This window comes from Podarcis melisellensis, assembly GCF_964234715.1.
Source record: "Podarcis melisellensis genome assembly, chromosome: 7".
In the NCBI taxonomy this organism is placed as follows: domain Eukaryota; kingdom Metazoa; phylum Chordata; class Lepidosauria; order Squamata; family Lacertidae; genus Podarcis; species Podarcis melisellensis.
Genome location: NC_138539.1, coordinates 89,249,401 through 89,265,048, shown reverse-complemented (window position 1 = coordinate 89,265,048; position 15,648 = coordinate 89,249,401). Strand labels below are relative to the sequence as shown.

The 15,648-nt window shown below is 40.0% G+C and overlaps 1 protein-coding gene across 6 annotated transcripts in view; it reads left to right on the top strand.

Annotated features, from left to right (window-relative positions):
• Positions 1–15,165, top strand: part of RALGAPA2 (Ral GTPase activating protein catalytic subunit alpha 2) — a 182,197-nt gene extending 167,032 nt beyond the window's left edge. For 3 of the 6 annotated variants that reach the window (XM_081917687.1, XM_081917686.1, XM_081917691.1), the window contains one exon: positions 12,478–15,165. In XM_081917687.1, coding sequence (XP_081773813.1) covers positions 12,478–12,632 — 155 coding nt within the window. In that variant the 3' untranslated portion in view covers positions 12,633–15,165. Of the gene's footprint in view, positions 1–1,138; positions 1,713–3,538; positions 3,579–4,989; positions 5,090–12,477 lie in introns of those variants that run through there. The other 3 variants (XR_014170068.1, XM_081917689.1, XM_081917688.1) reach the window with 3 other exon arrangements.
• Positions 15,166–15,648: the final 483 nt, after the last annotated feature.

The following is a 15,648-nucleotide window of genomic DNA, read 5'->3' as shown; positions in this document are numbered from 1 at the left end:
ACCCTGATAGTAGTCATACTTAAGGATGGGGGTATAAATCTTACCATACATAAATAACTAAAAAATTGAAGTTCTCAGTCCAGTGTTGTGAAAATTGTGTATCCCATGCTAGGGATCATTCAGGAAGGAATTGAAATACAAATCTGTGTTCACTTCTGGTCACCTCCCTTTAAAAAGGATATTTTAGAGCTGGAAAAGCACAACAAAATTGTTCATGGGACTGAAGCAACTCCCTTTTGAGATAAGGTTGCAACATTTGGGTCTTTTTAGCTTAGAGAAGAGGCAAGTAAGAGGAGGCATGGGGCACTTTCTGGAGCTGAATTGGGGAAGGAAGAGGGGCTGCAAGGAATGAAGAGGGACGAGAAGGACCATTGTGTGATGTTTGAAGGCACTCATAACTTTTTAAGACAGCCTGAACTAAATTTCATCCATGAAGTTATGACATCCCACTGGCAGTTTAGTCTTCAAAGTATTCATATGCATGGGTGGAATGGAACTCTGTGCTATTAGACACATTCTGTCTGTACAAGCATTGCAACTTGCCAGATGGAACCACCCCTCTCCTCCCCAACACTGTTCTGTGGGTTCTTCTGAACACGCCCCCCACCTGAGATGATTTCAGGAGGTGTGAGAGAAGGAGAGGGGAGTAAGCTTCATTGTGCAAGTGGGGTTCATTAGGGGAATCCACCCCATGTTCTTATTCTATGTATCGGGGTGGGGAGAGAATTTTTTTTATTAAAGTAAGAAAGGGTAGAAATCTGCTCTATTAACTATCCTGCCATAAATCTTTGCTTTGACTACCAATCCAAGCCAATATTTTGTTGCAACTGCTTGATACTTCCAGGGTCATGTTTTCCGCCATGTAACAAAGCCAGAGTATTATGGATATCCTATCAAAAGTAATCACAACCAAATTATTTAGCTGCAGATGTAATATATTGGTTGCATCTTTTGAAAAAGCTACAAATACACAATAGACTCTTTGCCTATTGTATATGTAGGAGCAAATTCAGTGGTTCAGTGGAGAAAATATATTTACTTAACCAGATAAAAGGCAAAGTTGTTTTCCTCCAGTTCAATTGATTCTGTTCAATCAGATACTATCACCTCCCCATGGTAATTCTTATCCATCTTCTAGGTCCATAAAGCTGGATGTATGTTATCACATTCATTTCTATGGCAACAGACTGATTACAAACAGAATTATGACTTCTAAAGGACCAAGAAGCAGCTGCTCAGAGAGGAAAAAATGTATTTGGGTCTTTCCCAGCAATAAAAACCCTGCTCTTTTCTTAGTGCTTTATTCGTTCTAGTACCATGATTCCATAGCATGATCTATGTCCCTGTGCCATGGAATGAAGGGGTGTTTATTATTTTGTTTATTTATTCCATTTGTATACCATCCAAGGGGTGTATAGAGTGTTAGGGGAGGGGTAGTTCCTCTGGTGGGGAATACTTCATGCTCCTTCTGGGGTAGTTTATCCACCTTTAGTCCCCACCCTGTACTCCATTCTCATCTGTGGTTCCTAGAAGCTGTCAGCATGTGACAGCAGCCACACCCTGGGAAACAGCTTTGGCTGGCTGGATAAACCAAGTGAGGGTAGCTGATGGGTCTCAAACCCTCCATGAGTTAGGGATTTACCCTGCATGTGAAGACAGGCTCCAGGGGAGAAGGCCAATAGTGGGTCCAATGTTCAAGAAGGTGGCTTCTGCACATGCTGTAGAGAGAAGTGAAATTGGGAGTAGAGTCCCTAGGATGTTTGGGTGGTGCCTTGTATGCCTCCTTCTGGCAATTTCAGCAGCCAAGCTGGTGCCAAACATCTTGCTTTGATTTCCTGGGCAGCCCAGGACCTCCATACACACTGCCCAGGCTTGCGCCCCAGGGAGGTCTTCACCCCCAGAGGCACACTCCATTGTCTCTTGAGACAAATGGATACCAACAATACCACCCAAAAGTTCTTTGGACAGTTTATAGAAACATTAAAAATATGGGTTGTGTTTCACCTAACCAGTCCTGTCAGCAATGGTGTTTCCCCCTCCTTATCCTCCCCACGTGCACCTCCTGCCCTCAGAAAATCCACCAAAACATAGTGGAGGGGGCGAGTGTAAACCGTTTAATTATTATTTGGTGATGCTTAATTTTACTGTTTACTATTAGATTCTTATGGATTGTTGAATGTTGCATTGTTTAATATGCTGTTTATTTTAAAGTTGTGACTTTTTATATTAGATCAGATTGTTACTATTAATGTTTGATGTTTTATTATGTTTTTATATGTGTTGGAAGCCACCCAGAGTGGCTGGGGATACCCAGCTAGTTGGGCGGGGTATTAAAAAAACAAACTAGTTTGTTTTTTTAATTCCTCAAAGTGCTTCCAGCAGGTAGAGTGTAGAAAGTTGTCAGTGTCTTAGTTTTTCAACAGAGAGCTCCTTTTTATAGAGAGTTAAGTGTAATTACAGGTGGCAGCTGCCCAATCAGTTTATATATCGTGGAAGAGCTTATGCTACTTTTTGTGTTGTTATTATTGCCTACTTTTCTATTTCCTTTTTTACCCCCTCTCCCTGCTTTATGCCCCAACTTATGGCTCCAACAGAAGATATACTTGGTGCATCTTACAATCATGTATTCTAAAACAAATTAAAATCAAGATTAGGAAAAAGCAGTTATGAACTGACCCATGGGCTTAGTCATCTTTATATACTGGTTTGTGTTGAGAGCAAAAATCCCATCACAAATCTCTAGAGGCAAGTATTTGGGTTAAACAAAAGCTTTGTGGATGAAATATATTACTTTTTTGAACGGTGTTTCTCCCTAGTTGCCAAATTTAACTGGTTGGTCTGTGGCCCAATAAGATGAGGATCTGGATATAATGAAATCAAACAGAATTTGTCATTGCCTAGTCAGCATCTCACCAATCAAACACATCCTTAACCCTTGAAAGCACAAAATTAGGAAATTGCTACAATTTTGCACATAAATGAGGCTGTGTATGCTGGTACATAAAATACTTTTTACTCTGTTTTTGGAATTGTATGAAAATGGAAAGCTAATGATTCTATGTATAGTTTTTCCTTGAAATGTAAGTCTGTGTTTGATAACTAGACTATTTAGCATGAAGTTCCTTATAGCTGTCTGGCAAAGACTCAAGCTGATAGAGGGTGTAAAATTGATTAGTGTCAAATGATGGAATATTTTTGTAATATAATTTATATGGTACAGTAATATGCAAATAATATATACATTGTGAAGGAAGGGAATGGCTTTTTAAATTTCTCCTATCGTAATTTTCTGTCTCATTGTTTTTCAACCAGCAGTGGTGGGATCTGTCTGTGGAAGTAATTTACCACCTACCTCTCACTCAGTAATAGTGCTAATGTTCATTAGTTCCATTTCCAAATGATAGGCGCTGAAAGTATAGTTCACACAACTTGTGTTTTTTCCCATTAATAACTGTGTAAGTAATGTGTACAAGGCTGTCATTAGAGCAGCAGGTGCTCTATTCCCATATTTACATGATTTTGTGTTCTTTCCCTTTAGATTAAAATATGTAAAGATCTCATTACAGTAATTGAGAAAGGTAAGAGGTTGCTCACATGGCGTCATGCTCAATTTACTAACCAGATTCTTTCTCTTGCTTGTATAAAACTGAAACATCTCTCATTTATCTGGGTTGGTCTCTTCCTTTTTCACTGGGTGCTGCGCTAGCAACAAGGGACCCTTCGTATCCCCCCACCCCAAGCAGCAATACGAAGAATCCCATATCCAGCTCTCTTTGCCCCTGCATGTCTAAAGCTTCACTGGAAAACCCCCCCCCCCTTCTGCTCCTGCTTGCTTCAGGCGGAATCTGACACCAACACCTGCCATGGTGGAAAATGTCTTTGTTGCTTTGCACTTCTGTTTGAATTGCTGCAGGGGAGCCAATGGGAGTTAGGTCCATTTACTTTTTTTGTTGCCTAAGCACCATGGAATAGGATCTTGAGATGGTGCAGATAAGGAGCGGCACGTGCTGTGCTGGCCCTTTGAGTTAGCTCAGCTTAATAAGGGGCTCTTTTTCTGGGAAGGGCAGATTGCTGAGCTTGGGCCTATGAATGGAACAGCTGGGGGAGGAAAAAAGAAACAAAGGAAGGAAAACACAGGCTGCCCTGAACCTGGCAATTGGGGGTGCGGTTTCGGAGCTGGCCACACGCCAGGTGTGACCTTTGCAGTCTGCTTGGTTCTGCTTGTTTGGGTAATTTCCAGTGCAGTGCTGAAAAGGAAGGAAGCTGCCCAGCAGCAGAGCATTGCTGGCTGGATAGGCTCAGTGGCTGGCTGGGTTGCTGAGGCGCTGAATTAACTCTTACAAAGCTAGCTCACAAATAAATGAGGAGGCTTACAGAATAACCTGTCAAACAGCCAGCTCATCAGGTTAATGGATGATTCCTCATTGCAATCATACATCAGCTGAAACACTTTTCAGGCTTAGATTATCTTTTTGTAAACTCTGGCGCTTAACTGATATCCCTAAGGGAAGCAAAGCATTTGTGTATCAGAGGGGAATATGTGTTCATTAGTAATACAAATTTAACTCATTTATTCTTTGATCTTAAACACATTATTTGGAAGTCGTTCCAGTGAAATCAGCAGCTATTGCTTCCTAGGACTATATTTTTGAGTCAGGTTGTGCATTTTATTATTCTCAGAGGGTGACCTGTGTTGTAAAACACCTTCTTGCCAATGTATTCTTTTTAGAGCACAGAATTGTAGAGATGCTTTCTGTTGATTGAGATGAAGGCATAAATGGGCTTTGTACTGAGCACTTTCTCACTGTAACTTTTATGTTAATACACTGTTTATTTTGCTGAGGCTGAGGGGCTGCTCTGTTTCTTTCTCTAAACTGGAATATGAAGTTCCCTACTTCTGGGGAGAAGCAGGCTCAAGTCAAATTTGTGCCAGATGGCTTGCAGGTGGAATAATTATAATATTTTTATAAAAGACTTTATCTTTTGCAGTTATTTGCTCATTGTGCAGCTGTTTTCTCCCCATCAATCAAGACCTGTTTAAGGGGAGCAATGAGACTGGTTGCATAGTTAAGCACTTGGCAGAAGAAAGGTTTGACTGAAGGAATGTGCAACTTTGAAAGGCTGATGGAATGTTGTGCAAGTGATTACAAGTTGCAGCTGCCCTTTCCTGCACATGCTTGCCTGTTTGCACTGTACAGCTTTTCATATGCACAGGAGTGCTCTTGTTGTGTGATTGCATGACTGTTACTTGAACTTACTCATTTGAGGGAAATTGTGCTATTTTGACCATCTGTCACTCTGCTTGGCTTCAGGAATGTAAAACACTGCACCCTCCCTTTTTTTCTCCCCAAGGAAAAACCAAAGCACCTTCCCAGTTCTACAAATATCTACATATTTTGCACAAAACTATTTGTATATCCAACCTATGTTTTGCTTGCTTTAAACCTTTTCACTTTCATTATTTAAGTACAATGTATGAGTATATAAATGTTTAAAAGTTTTGAAACAAACTCCTAGGTGAAAATTTAGCTGAACCATGTTATAAGATATTAAAATTGCCTAAGCTACTTGAATTTATTTTCCTTTAATGACTTGCTCCAAACATGAGCTGCTCCTGGGGCAAAACTATGTTCCAAACCTGACTTCTGTGAAGTGGGCCTCATAAATAAATAAAAGCTGCAGAAAAACTACTGCTGATATATTGTCCTCCAAACAGCCAACGGCTCTTCTTGGCTTACTAGTAGACTTGTGTCAGTTTCTCCCACGAGATATTACAAAATGTGATGAATAAAAGTAAGTACAGTAGTATATAAATCTTATGAAATAAAACTTTAAAAGTAGATAAAAATAGAAACAAACAAAAAGGCTGCAGTGAAAATAAGTGTATTCTAACTAACTAGCCCATCCCTTAAAATACAGGGCAGTCCCGTTTTGGGGGTGCAGAGTCCCCTACCCCATTTGGCTCCCAATTTGTCCCATTTTTGAAGATATAAAAATTGGCGTTTGTGTGCTCACCCAAATCTGCTTGCCTTGTTCACAATTTAACTTGCTAGCTGCTTAGGAAGTTGAGCCTGCCCTACCCTCCAAAGCCAGCTGATTGATGCTCCAGCCTGGCCAATAGTGGAGCACTAGCCTTGAGAAACAGCTTGTTTGGCAGCGCAGAGGCAGGGAGCTCAGTCAGGAGTCCTACCAACTAATTGTTTTTGAAATATACTTTCTCCCCCTTCCCATACACAGAACTAAATGCATATTTTATGATGGCACATGTCACCTGCAATTGTTAGAATTGGCTGTGGGGGTTTTCAAAAATCAGCCTTTTCCCAGCACTTCTTACACCCCTGTATTGTAGACCAGCCTGGTTAGCCCTTCTATCACAAATGCAGAGGGAGGGAGCAGAGACAAGCAGAATTGCTAGAACTTAGTGACTTCAGGCAAATGCTGAAACTTCAAATGGTGACCCTGAGAAAGAACAGTGGGACAGCAAGCAGTCCTTCTCCCCAGAGGACTCCGAGGATTATATTTCTGGGAGAGATATATCTCTAAACATACTGGAGGTATTTGGGGGACTCCATGACTGTTAATGTGGTATAAGAGTGCCTTAAATGATGCATTAGTTTAAATTCCTGCATTGCTGGGGGTTGGACTAGATGACCTTCAGAGTACCTTCAATTCTATGATTCTATGAATGCCTACAGCTCAACAATTTTGCGGTCTTCCTAAAAAAAAGTTAAACAACTTTCAGGATGTCCTGGTTTTTACTTTTTGAAATATGGCAACCCTATTGGAGACAAAGCTTTGTGAGGAAAAGAAACAGAATTTGTTGCTATCTCCACCTCTTAATTTCTTTGGCTGGCCATTCATCAGGTGGGGAGCATGTGACTCATTGAAATGAATGTGCATTGGGTCATTGGCTCTACCCTATGAGTATGACCAGCATTGGAAACAACCCATTGCAATGGATTGCTTTGAAGTCATTTCATTCTGCACGAGGTAAAGTAATTTTTAGTCCCCCAATTCCTCCCCACGTCCCTTATTTTGCCCGACCAAAGGTGGCAACTCTACTCACTGCCTCTCTTGTCACGAGGTGATAAGGGTGGTTACCTTCCACCACCACCTCAAAAAAGTACAGAGTTGAAGAAGGAAGTTTGTAGAGTGGCATGCATTCCCACCTTCTCTTTTTTCTGTTTGATTTTCAAGGTTCTGTATTCTACATGGGCCATCAGGCTACCATGGTATACATTTGCATTAATTTGGGGCCTTAGTGTACTAGCCGTCCAGAGTGCTATTTCCTTTTTGGAAGGGGCATCACAGTGGTGGAGCAAATGTTTTGCATGCTGAAGGTCATAAGTTCAATCCTTGGCATCTCCAGGTAGGGATGGGAAAGACTCCTATCTGAAACCTTGGAGATTCAGTCAGTGTAGACAATACTGAGCTAGGTGGACCGATTGGTCTGACTTGGTGTAAGGCAGCTCTCCCTGTTCTTACAGAATTGCCTCTCATTGTTAAGTGTCTCCTTTTCATACTACAGTAGCCTTTAATCCTTGTTTTCAGTGATGCTTCCAGGGCATTAGCCTCCTTTCATTTTGCCCCCAAACATACTGAACACTCCAAAATTCACACACACCAAACTGAAAAAAGCTAGCAGTTTGTTGCCTTGCAGGACATGGGAAAGGATCCTTGTCTGGAAAAGGTTTTTGAAAGGGAAGGAATTGGTACCAAGGCCTTCTCAGTAGTGGCACCCTCCCTGTGGAACGCCCTTCAGATGTCAAGGAGATAAAGAACTAAATAATCTTTAGAAGATATCTGAAGGGAAGCCCTGTATCGGCAAGTTTTTAATGAGCGGGGTATAAACAGTAGTAGTAGTATAGTATTACCCGTTGCAGCTTGTAAGCACATCTTTGTAGGATAAATGAACATTGTGAGTCATCTCAGGGTAGACAGCATGAAAAGGTATGACAGAGGGACAGGCGCATACATGGAAATATTAGGCACCCATTCACAGTCACAGTGGCACAAACCATTCTATGAAAGTACATCATTCCAGCTAGCAGATGGCATACAGGCTGGGTTCCTATGCTTTTGCACAGAAGGGAGAATTTTGGCTGTCTTCTCACAATGAGTAGTATGGTAAGAAAAGCAGCACCTGATAATGCTTTCTGTTGTCTCTGGCACCTTTTGAGTAGTTTGGTGATACTTACTCATGAATAAATCGACTAGAAATGGAATCCTTCCCAAGAATCCAGTCTTTGCTAGTTAAAACTGCAGCACTTCCATTGACTGAGAATGGCTCTGTTCCTGGGGACTGGTTAAAATCTTACCAACCTGAGCACACAAACTAGGATGCTTTATCATTGATCCACTGGCAGCCATTTTTAACCCTTTAACTCCATCACATCCCTATCTGCATCCCTCCCACCCTGCCCTGCCCACTATTTACTTTCTTTTAAAACAGCATTTCTACAATTACTAATTGTGTATCACCATCATTTTGTTTTGGCCTTCTGTTTCCTGAAACCAAACCCTGAAACGTAGTACTAGACAAGTACTGTGCCTGGAGCTTAGTGTGAGTGGCACTTACTTTACATGGGACCTCTCCTAGGAAAATAGCCAGAGTGAGCAGGCCTTAAGCTACCTGTCAGCATGGGTGGGAAAGAGGTTAACTAGGGCCACAGCATGAGGGAGAGTGTTTCCAGTTGGCTTGCAAACAGATATATGGAAATGGTGTGAGGAAAACATGGCTTGGGATTGCCAAGCTAAGAGCAGGCCCATTTTAATATTTCACCAGGAGTTAAAAAATGCTTAAGGTTCCATATGATCTGTATGCAGTTGGTTGGGACACAGTTTTCATCCCAAAAATGAAATATTTGGCTACCTATGTATACTGACTGTTGAATCATATCATGTTTGTTTTTATTTTTCCTTATGATAAATAGCCACTACTGTAACTGTTGCCCAATTGTGTGACACCATTATGGCAGACCCACTGTCCAAAGATCTTTCTGTTATCTCATCCCAAGCTGCTTCTCGTAGTAAACTGGCATGTTGATAAAGCACATGGGAAGTGTGCTGTCACACAAACAGATCATGTTGTTGGGCTGTGAATCATCCTGGCATTCCATCAAGATGAAAAATTATACAAAGTTGAAAACATTAATTTTCAACACATATAATGCTGCATTCATCTGTTCCTGTAAATGGGGGTGGGGAGTTTGGAGGCTTTTAGGCTCCTACACAGAAGTGTTATCTGCTGTTGATGGGATTCTCGCTTTGCCTCTTCACTCTCAGGGGAATTGCTATATAGGAGTTTGACTCAGTATTAATAAAAATATTTATGTGAGAGAGTTTCAGGAGATGGACAACGTTGTTTAAAAGCTCTTTACTAGGAGAGAGGTGATGAAATGGCATTTGCATTTGCATAAGTCTCCTGGGACTTGTCAAAGCCACAGTAGCAACAACTGTGCTCGATTGCAGCATGCATTTTAATGTTCCTTGGAGCATTGATTATAATTGTGCCAGGGAACTAAGTACAGAAGTTGCATGCTTACCCTCTACTGCGTACATAATATGCACCCTTCTTAAATGTGTTCTAGCTTTTGAGTTGAGCAGAAGATGCTGCTTCTCTTTTCAGTGAGATAAGATGAGATTTAGGCTGCAATCTAAACATACTTATTAGAGAATAAGCCCTCTTGAGCACAGGGGGGAATATACTGCTGAGTAAACAGGCATAGGATTTCACTGCAAGTTCTGAATATAAGTCACATGGGCCTTTGGAGGATGACTGACTTGGAGCTTAAGAAAAATATTTATATATTGCCATTTTGTGTAAGTTCCCAGGCAGTCATCCTCCAAAAGTCTATATGACTAAAATTCATAAGTGGCAGTGAAATCCGTGCAGGTAATTTTAAACAGACATTGTCTTAAGTCCTTCAAGGAATCCGAGTGTCACACAAGGTTCTGAAATGAAATGTGAGGAGGAAATTTGGGTGTGGGGTCTTAATTAAATTCCTTGAAGAGGGCACTTCAGAATATTCAGGGGATGAAAAAGAACGACCAGCCTCAAACACAAGTTTACATTATTACATTGTCTTCAACTGTCTCATAACTTGAACTTGCTTACATATTGAAAGATTAGTCAGTGGAAAGAGCTTGTTTTGCATTCCAAGTCAGGGTACCATGTGAATTATACAGTGGACACCTTGAACTTCTAATGTTGAAATAAGACTGAAAGCCAGGAGGCTTATGTTGTGGCTGTCTCCAGGGCATCTGTATCCTTTTTTACATTTTCCTGAATTTCAGCTTGCAAAAGCATCTGTTCAAAGGGCATCAGCTTACTACTTTAACAGAATTAGTGTACAGCTTGTGTAGACATACAAGATAACATAGACATGGCCAACCTTTTCACTGAAACACTTGGTTATGTTGCCTTTGTTATATGGATGTGTGTGCATGCTGATCGTCTAGGAATTGCATCATGTGACAGCAGCAAAAAATTCATCACCCTACCTGTTAGCAGCCTAAAGCAGACAATAAATTTTATATAGGTGCCCACCCTAGTTCTTTTTCAGCGACTTTAAAACAAGAAAAAACAATCTAACAGCACAGCCTCTGCACAAGGGACAACAGTATTACAACCTAGTTTGGGGATTAGAGCTAGATTCTAATTATGAAACAACCACCTTGCTGTGTGTGCCCACAATGATGGGCCCTGAGACACACAGCCCAGGATCTTTTTTGACAGGGAAATGTAACGAACAACCACAACTGGGGTCTATCTTTGCAATGGAATATGTGGACAAATAACCAGCCCAAAAGTTTAAAAGCTTTATTTCCTAAGTTAGTTTTACACAGCTAGGGCATCTTCTGTCTGATGGGAGGTTACCCTTGGGGAAAGGGAAATAGAGTGAAAGATTTATCCTACCTAAGCAGACTAACCCTACACCACTAAAAATCCCAGCCCACAAGGAAAAATAGGAAAAGGGTGAGATGTGAGAGGAGATGCTGCCTGTTTGGGTTCTGCTGTGTAGCCCTCTCCAACTTGGCCCGGAGAGAGAACTACCTTTATAGAGATACAGGATGGAGCAAGGTCCTTGCCCTCAGGATCCAGAATGCCACAATATTGCAAAGTAGTATAGCCCAGATTGCTTGCATCTTCACACCTCACATCTGCTAGCCCCAGCCTCACTTATTTGCTTTCTAGCCACTGTAAGCAAAAGATATTCATAACCACACACACAAATGTATCCTTTCTGCTATGCTGTTGCCTTGTGGTTACTAGGGCTTGAACTGCTTTCTCAAGGCTAGATTTCTTCTGCAAAAAGCTTCATTAGTTTACTAACAGCTTAAACATTTAAAAGTTAAGAGTTAATATTAGGAACAAGTGGTTTACTACAATGATATGTGTTTTTAAAGCATTATATGTAGTAAAAAATTAATATCTCATAAGCATAAAGGCTGTAGGTTGCCAAATACACAAGTTGGCCATAGTTTTTCTGCTTTATTATGGTTGGCAACTTACTGTAAGCATGTTTAAATAATACAAGATGCATTTTAATCATTACAACGCTACAGCCAAATTTTGGACTTCCCTGACAATGATTTGCAGTCCTCATGAGAGGTATGCAGCAAAATGTCAGTGCACTCTTCAGTAGCCAGAGCTACTGGATTTGGCCAACCATGCCACAGGCTTGATATAAGAAGGGAAGAAAGGAAGCCTGCAGAAGGAAACCTCTATTCCAAGAAGAGAATGAAGGAAGCCCCTGGCACACCATCCTCAAAACCACTCTGGTAGGTCAGGTGAACCCCCATAGCATTGTGCAGGGGAGGAAAGGGGAGACTGTTCTGTTCAGCAAGCAGATATGATTGTGCTGATGGAATGATCTCTCTAGCATTATGTTGAATTCCACTCTTACGTGTGTGCATTGTTTTTAATTCAATGGACATAGAGACATACAGTCCCCACCTGCACTCTGAAGTGGTACAATCCTAAAATGACTATATGTGATATTTCTGAATGTGTATTTAACCTGCATCTAAGAATAACAAATGTTTTGTTAGCACACACACAAAACAAACGATTTCTTTTTCTTCGATACAGCTTAAATGTGTTTGTTTACACGCACCTTTTCTGGATACTCGCACATACAGACAATCAAAATCCATACCAATTTTCTGGAGAGGATTGCAATTACAGTGTCAGCATAGCAGCAAGCACCCCATCATCCTGATGATAGGGACAATGTCAGTGCAAGCTGGTCTTGTGCCATGGTCCTGTATATATGGGAAATCCTTGCCCTTTACAAGAAAGAGAAAAGCTGGAACCTGGAGTGCAGGAAGGCCCATTTGCAAGTATTGTATGGTTTCTACGTGGATTTCTTGGACTTCTCTAAGGATTATGCTTCTTACATTGTTCTCAACCAGTGAAATGTATGTTGTTTTTTTAAACCCTTTTGATTCTAAAAGGATTTTCCTTATTTTTAGGCTGTCTCACTACAAGTCTGAGTGCTGATCTTGCCACATCTGTAGGGACAGAGCCAGCAGAGCAGATGCCACCAACACTGTCAAGTGCCACAAAAAACAAGCTCTCTGGGAAGCTGCGCCGATCTGCGAGCACTCTCAGTAAATCTTCAAGTTAAAGCACTTTCAAAGCTGAAAACAATGTAAGGAGACATATACTTTAAGTCTCCTTTCATTAACTATATTCCTGGAACTGGTAATATTTGGATACCGCCTAATGAACTACATTTTCATATAAAATTATGATTCCTGAAGTTTCAAACTTAACATTTTCATGTGGATCATCTGAATTATGCAACATGCTTTTCACTTGATAATTTCTGCCACTGGAAGCAATGAAGTCAAGAGCTCTTTTGGCAAGTTTACCATTTAACTGTAACCCTACTTTCTTGCTTTACTAGTAGAGATTGTAGAACTGAAAACCAATGAATTTATTGGTTGTGACATTTAAATTGCATTATAATTTGAAATTTAGTAGGCAGAATTTTTAGTTTGTTGAGGAAATGCCAATTTAGCCAAGTGATGTACTTTTTAAGTCCCACTGATGCCAATGGGGAGATGAGAGCATGGTTTACTAATTCTCTTCTTTTGAAATCAATGGAACTTTGCAAAGAGCTTCACTTTGGTTGGAATGTGCCCAAAATATGGATAGATGATTCTGCTTTTCAGTATATCTTCAGACACACTATTTCTTTCCCACTATTTCTTTCCAAAGACCATTCTTCTGTGCATAACTAAGTACACTTCAACAATAACTGTTCTGAGTAACTGTTATAATATAAACACTGGTAGTAAAAATAAAAAACAGAAATAATGTTTTATATACAAGACATAGATTACTAGGTCATTTAAATCTCACTTTGGGTAAGTTAAATATGGCACATGCCAACTCAGTTTCTGTTTCTTAATATTATTCATGATAAAATTGGACCAAAGTTAAATACTTTCTTACTCCACATGATTAGCGTGGTGTGATTTAATCACGTCTAGAAGCACTTGCTACTTGATCAGTATAGAAAGACTGCTTGGTTGACCTTCTGGAAAAATGTGGATCAATATAACGTCTATCGTGAAATCAATCCAGAACATCCGCATACATTATGAAGATAAAGCTGGTTCATGCAGTCTTGAAATGTGCAGCAGTTCAGGATCATGTACCCTCTAACCTTCTTGCTTAGGACTTCCAGTATGATCTAAGGAAATGTTTATCCAACTAAGCAATCAGACCTAGCTGTGTCTATGAGCTGTGCTAGTGCAAACCATTATTTTCATGTTATGCATGTAGCAAATCACACTGGTCTTTCCTAACCAATTCTTGCCCAGACACTTTTGTGTAGAAAATACTCGTGTGACCATCCCATCCCCAACCGCAACATTAATTGCTGTGGATTTGGAGGCTCCTCACTCATTGCAGTACCAAATTATCGTACCCTCTGTGATTAGGCATTTTTACCAAGTTGTCACTTTACTACAGATTAGATGTGGATAGCTTGATTTTTCTTCTTTGATATTTTGTCATGAATTTTGTTTTGTTGCACATATTTTCATGTTGGGGAAAACTGTTCACTAGACAGTGCTTCTAGTTATTATAGCTAATAACTAACATCTTTTTCCATTGGCGTGGAAGGAAAAAAACAGCAGTGTCTTCTATAACATATTTCCAAATACTACTGCTTATAGCTATGCTTTCAGATTGAAAGTATTCTTAATTTTGTATGTGACCTGGAGACTTTGAGAGCTACATATCTTTTAGTGACAAACTGAAAATTTTGCACAACCCAAACCACTCAGTGATAAAGGTTTAAGGATGAAAAATACATTTAAAAATTGCCCCCTGAGAGTAAATTGGATTGAAATAGCTTGAAGCCATTTTCTCTCAGGCCTACAATATACATTAAACTTTGCAGTAAAAGTAACACCTTTCAGGAACAACATTGTTAGGAACTGGTGGTGTGTGGAATTATTCCTCTTTTAAAGTCAGCAACCTCAATCCAGTGTGGCATCAGTACTACCTGCAGCAAATGCAAAGCATTTCTTGACACTGAAATGAATACAGCAGCCCTATTTCTGACTACTAAGGTGCATGTATCTGGAAACTTTCATAGGCTTACTTTGAGCCCACTGCCATAGTTATTTAGCTGACTTCAGTCAACTACTGCTATTCACTGAGATGAAAATTATGTCCTCTTTGGTGGTTCTAAGTATTTGTTAAGAGTTTTGAGATACATTAGACTGTAAGATTGATTTCCTTGGCCAGTAAAAAAAGGGGGGTGCATCCAATCCCTGTGACTTCTTTGATTTGTTAGGTCTGCTTTAAAAAATCTGTATATCTGATGTATAATTTGTTTATTTTTCCCTGTTTAACACTGAAATGCAATCTCAAAATGTGATGTCCCTATGTGTATTTTAATCGGAAGGGACACCCCCCTGCACCCCACCAACTGCAACTCCAACTGTATGCCCCAGAGGCAACGGTTTGGTGGTGGTGTTATTTTACTTAAACCTTGTGAATATATTAATTTACAGTCTGCCTATTTTCATGTCTGCAATTATTTATTTATTCTTAGTAAAAATTGTTTGAAAGCTACTGATGGCAATATTTTTATAGTAGTTAAAACACAAAACTAATAATAAAATCAAGGAAATAATAAACTAGAATCAAGTTACTGTTTGATTACCAAGGAATTTAGTGTTTGAGGTGTACACCCTCCAAATTAAACACTGAGCTTCGTTCTGTTAGCATGAAATTCACACGCTTCTGGGAAATGTAGGCAAGTAGCATGATGATAATATGTCCAATTGCCATTAACTTTATTTTTCCATGTTTAAGACAATGTTTTTTGCTTTAAAAAAAGTCAAAAATTGGGTGTTGCCTTATACATGGATGGTGAATGCACAGGGGTTTAAAGTAGTTGGGGTATTTTAATGCACATAAAGTAAGACCTAGCTGGGTAGGAACTCCTGACTGAGAGGTTTTCAACCCCCTAACCATAGGCTCAGATAACATATGCATGCAGGAATAGACTGCAATCTTTCATTTCCTCTATTTCCAGTGTTCAGGCTGTGGGTGCCGATGTTTATGTAACAAAAGAAGCACCACACACTCACAGGATAGAAGTTTTAGCAGTTTGGGAA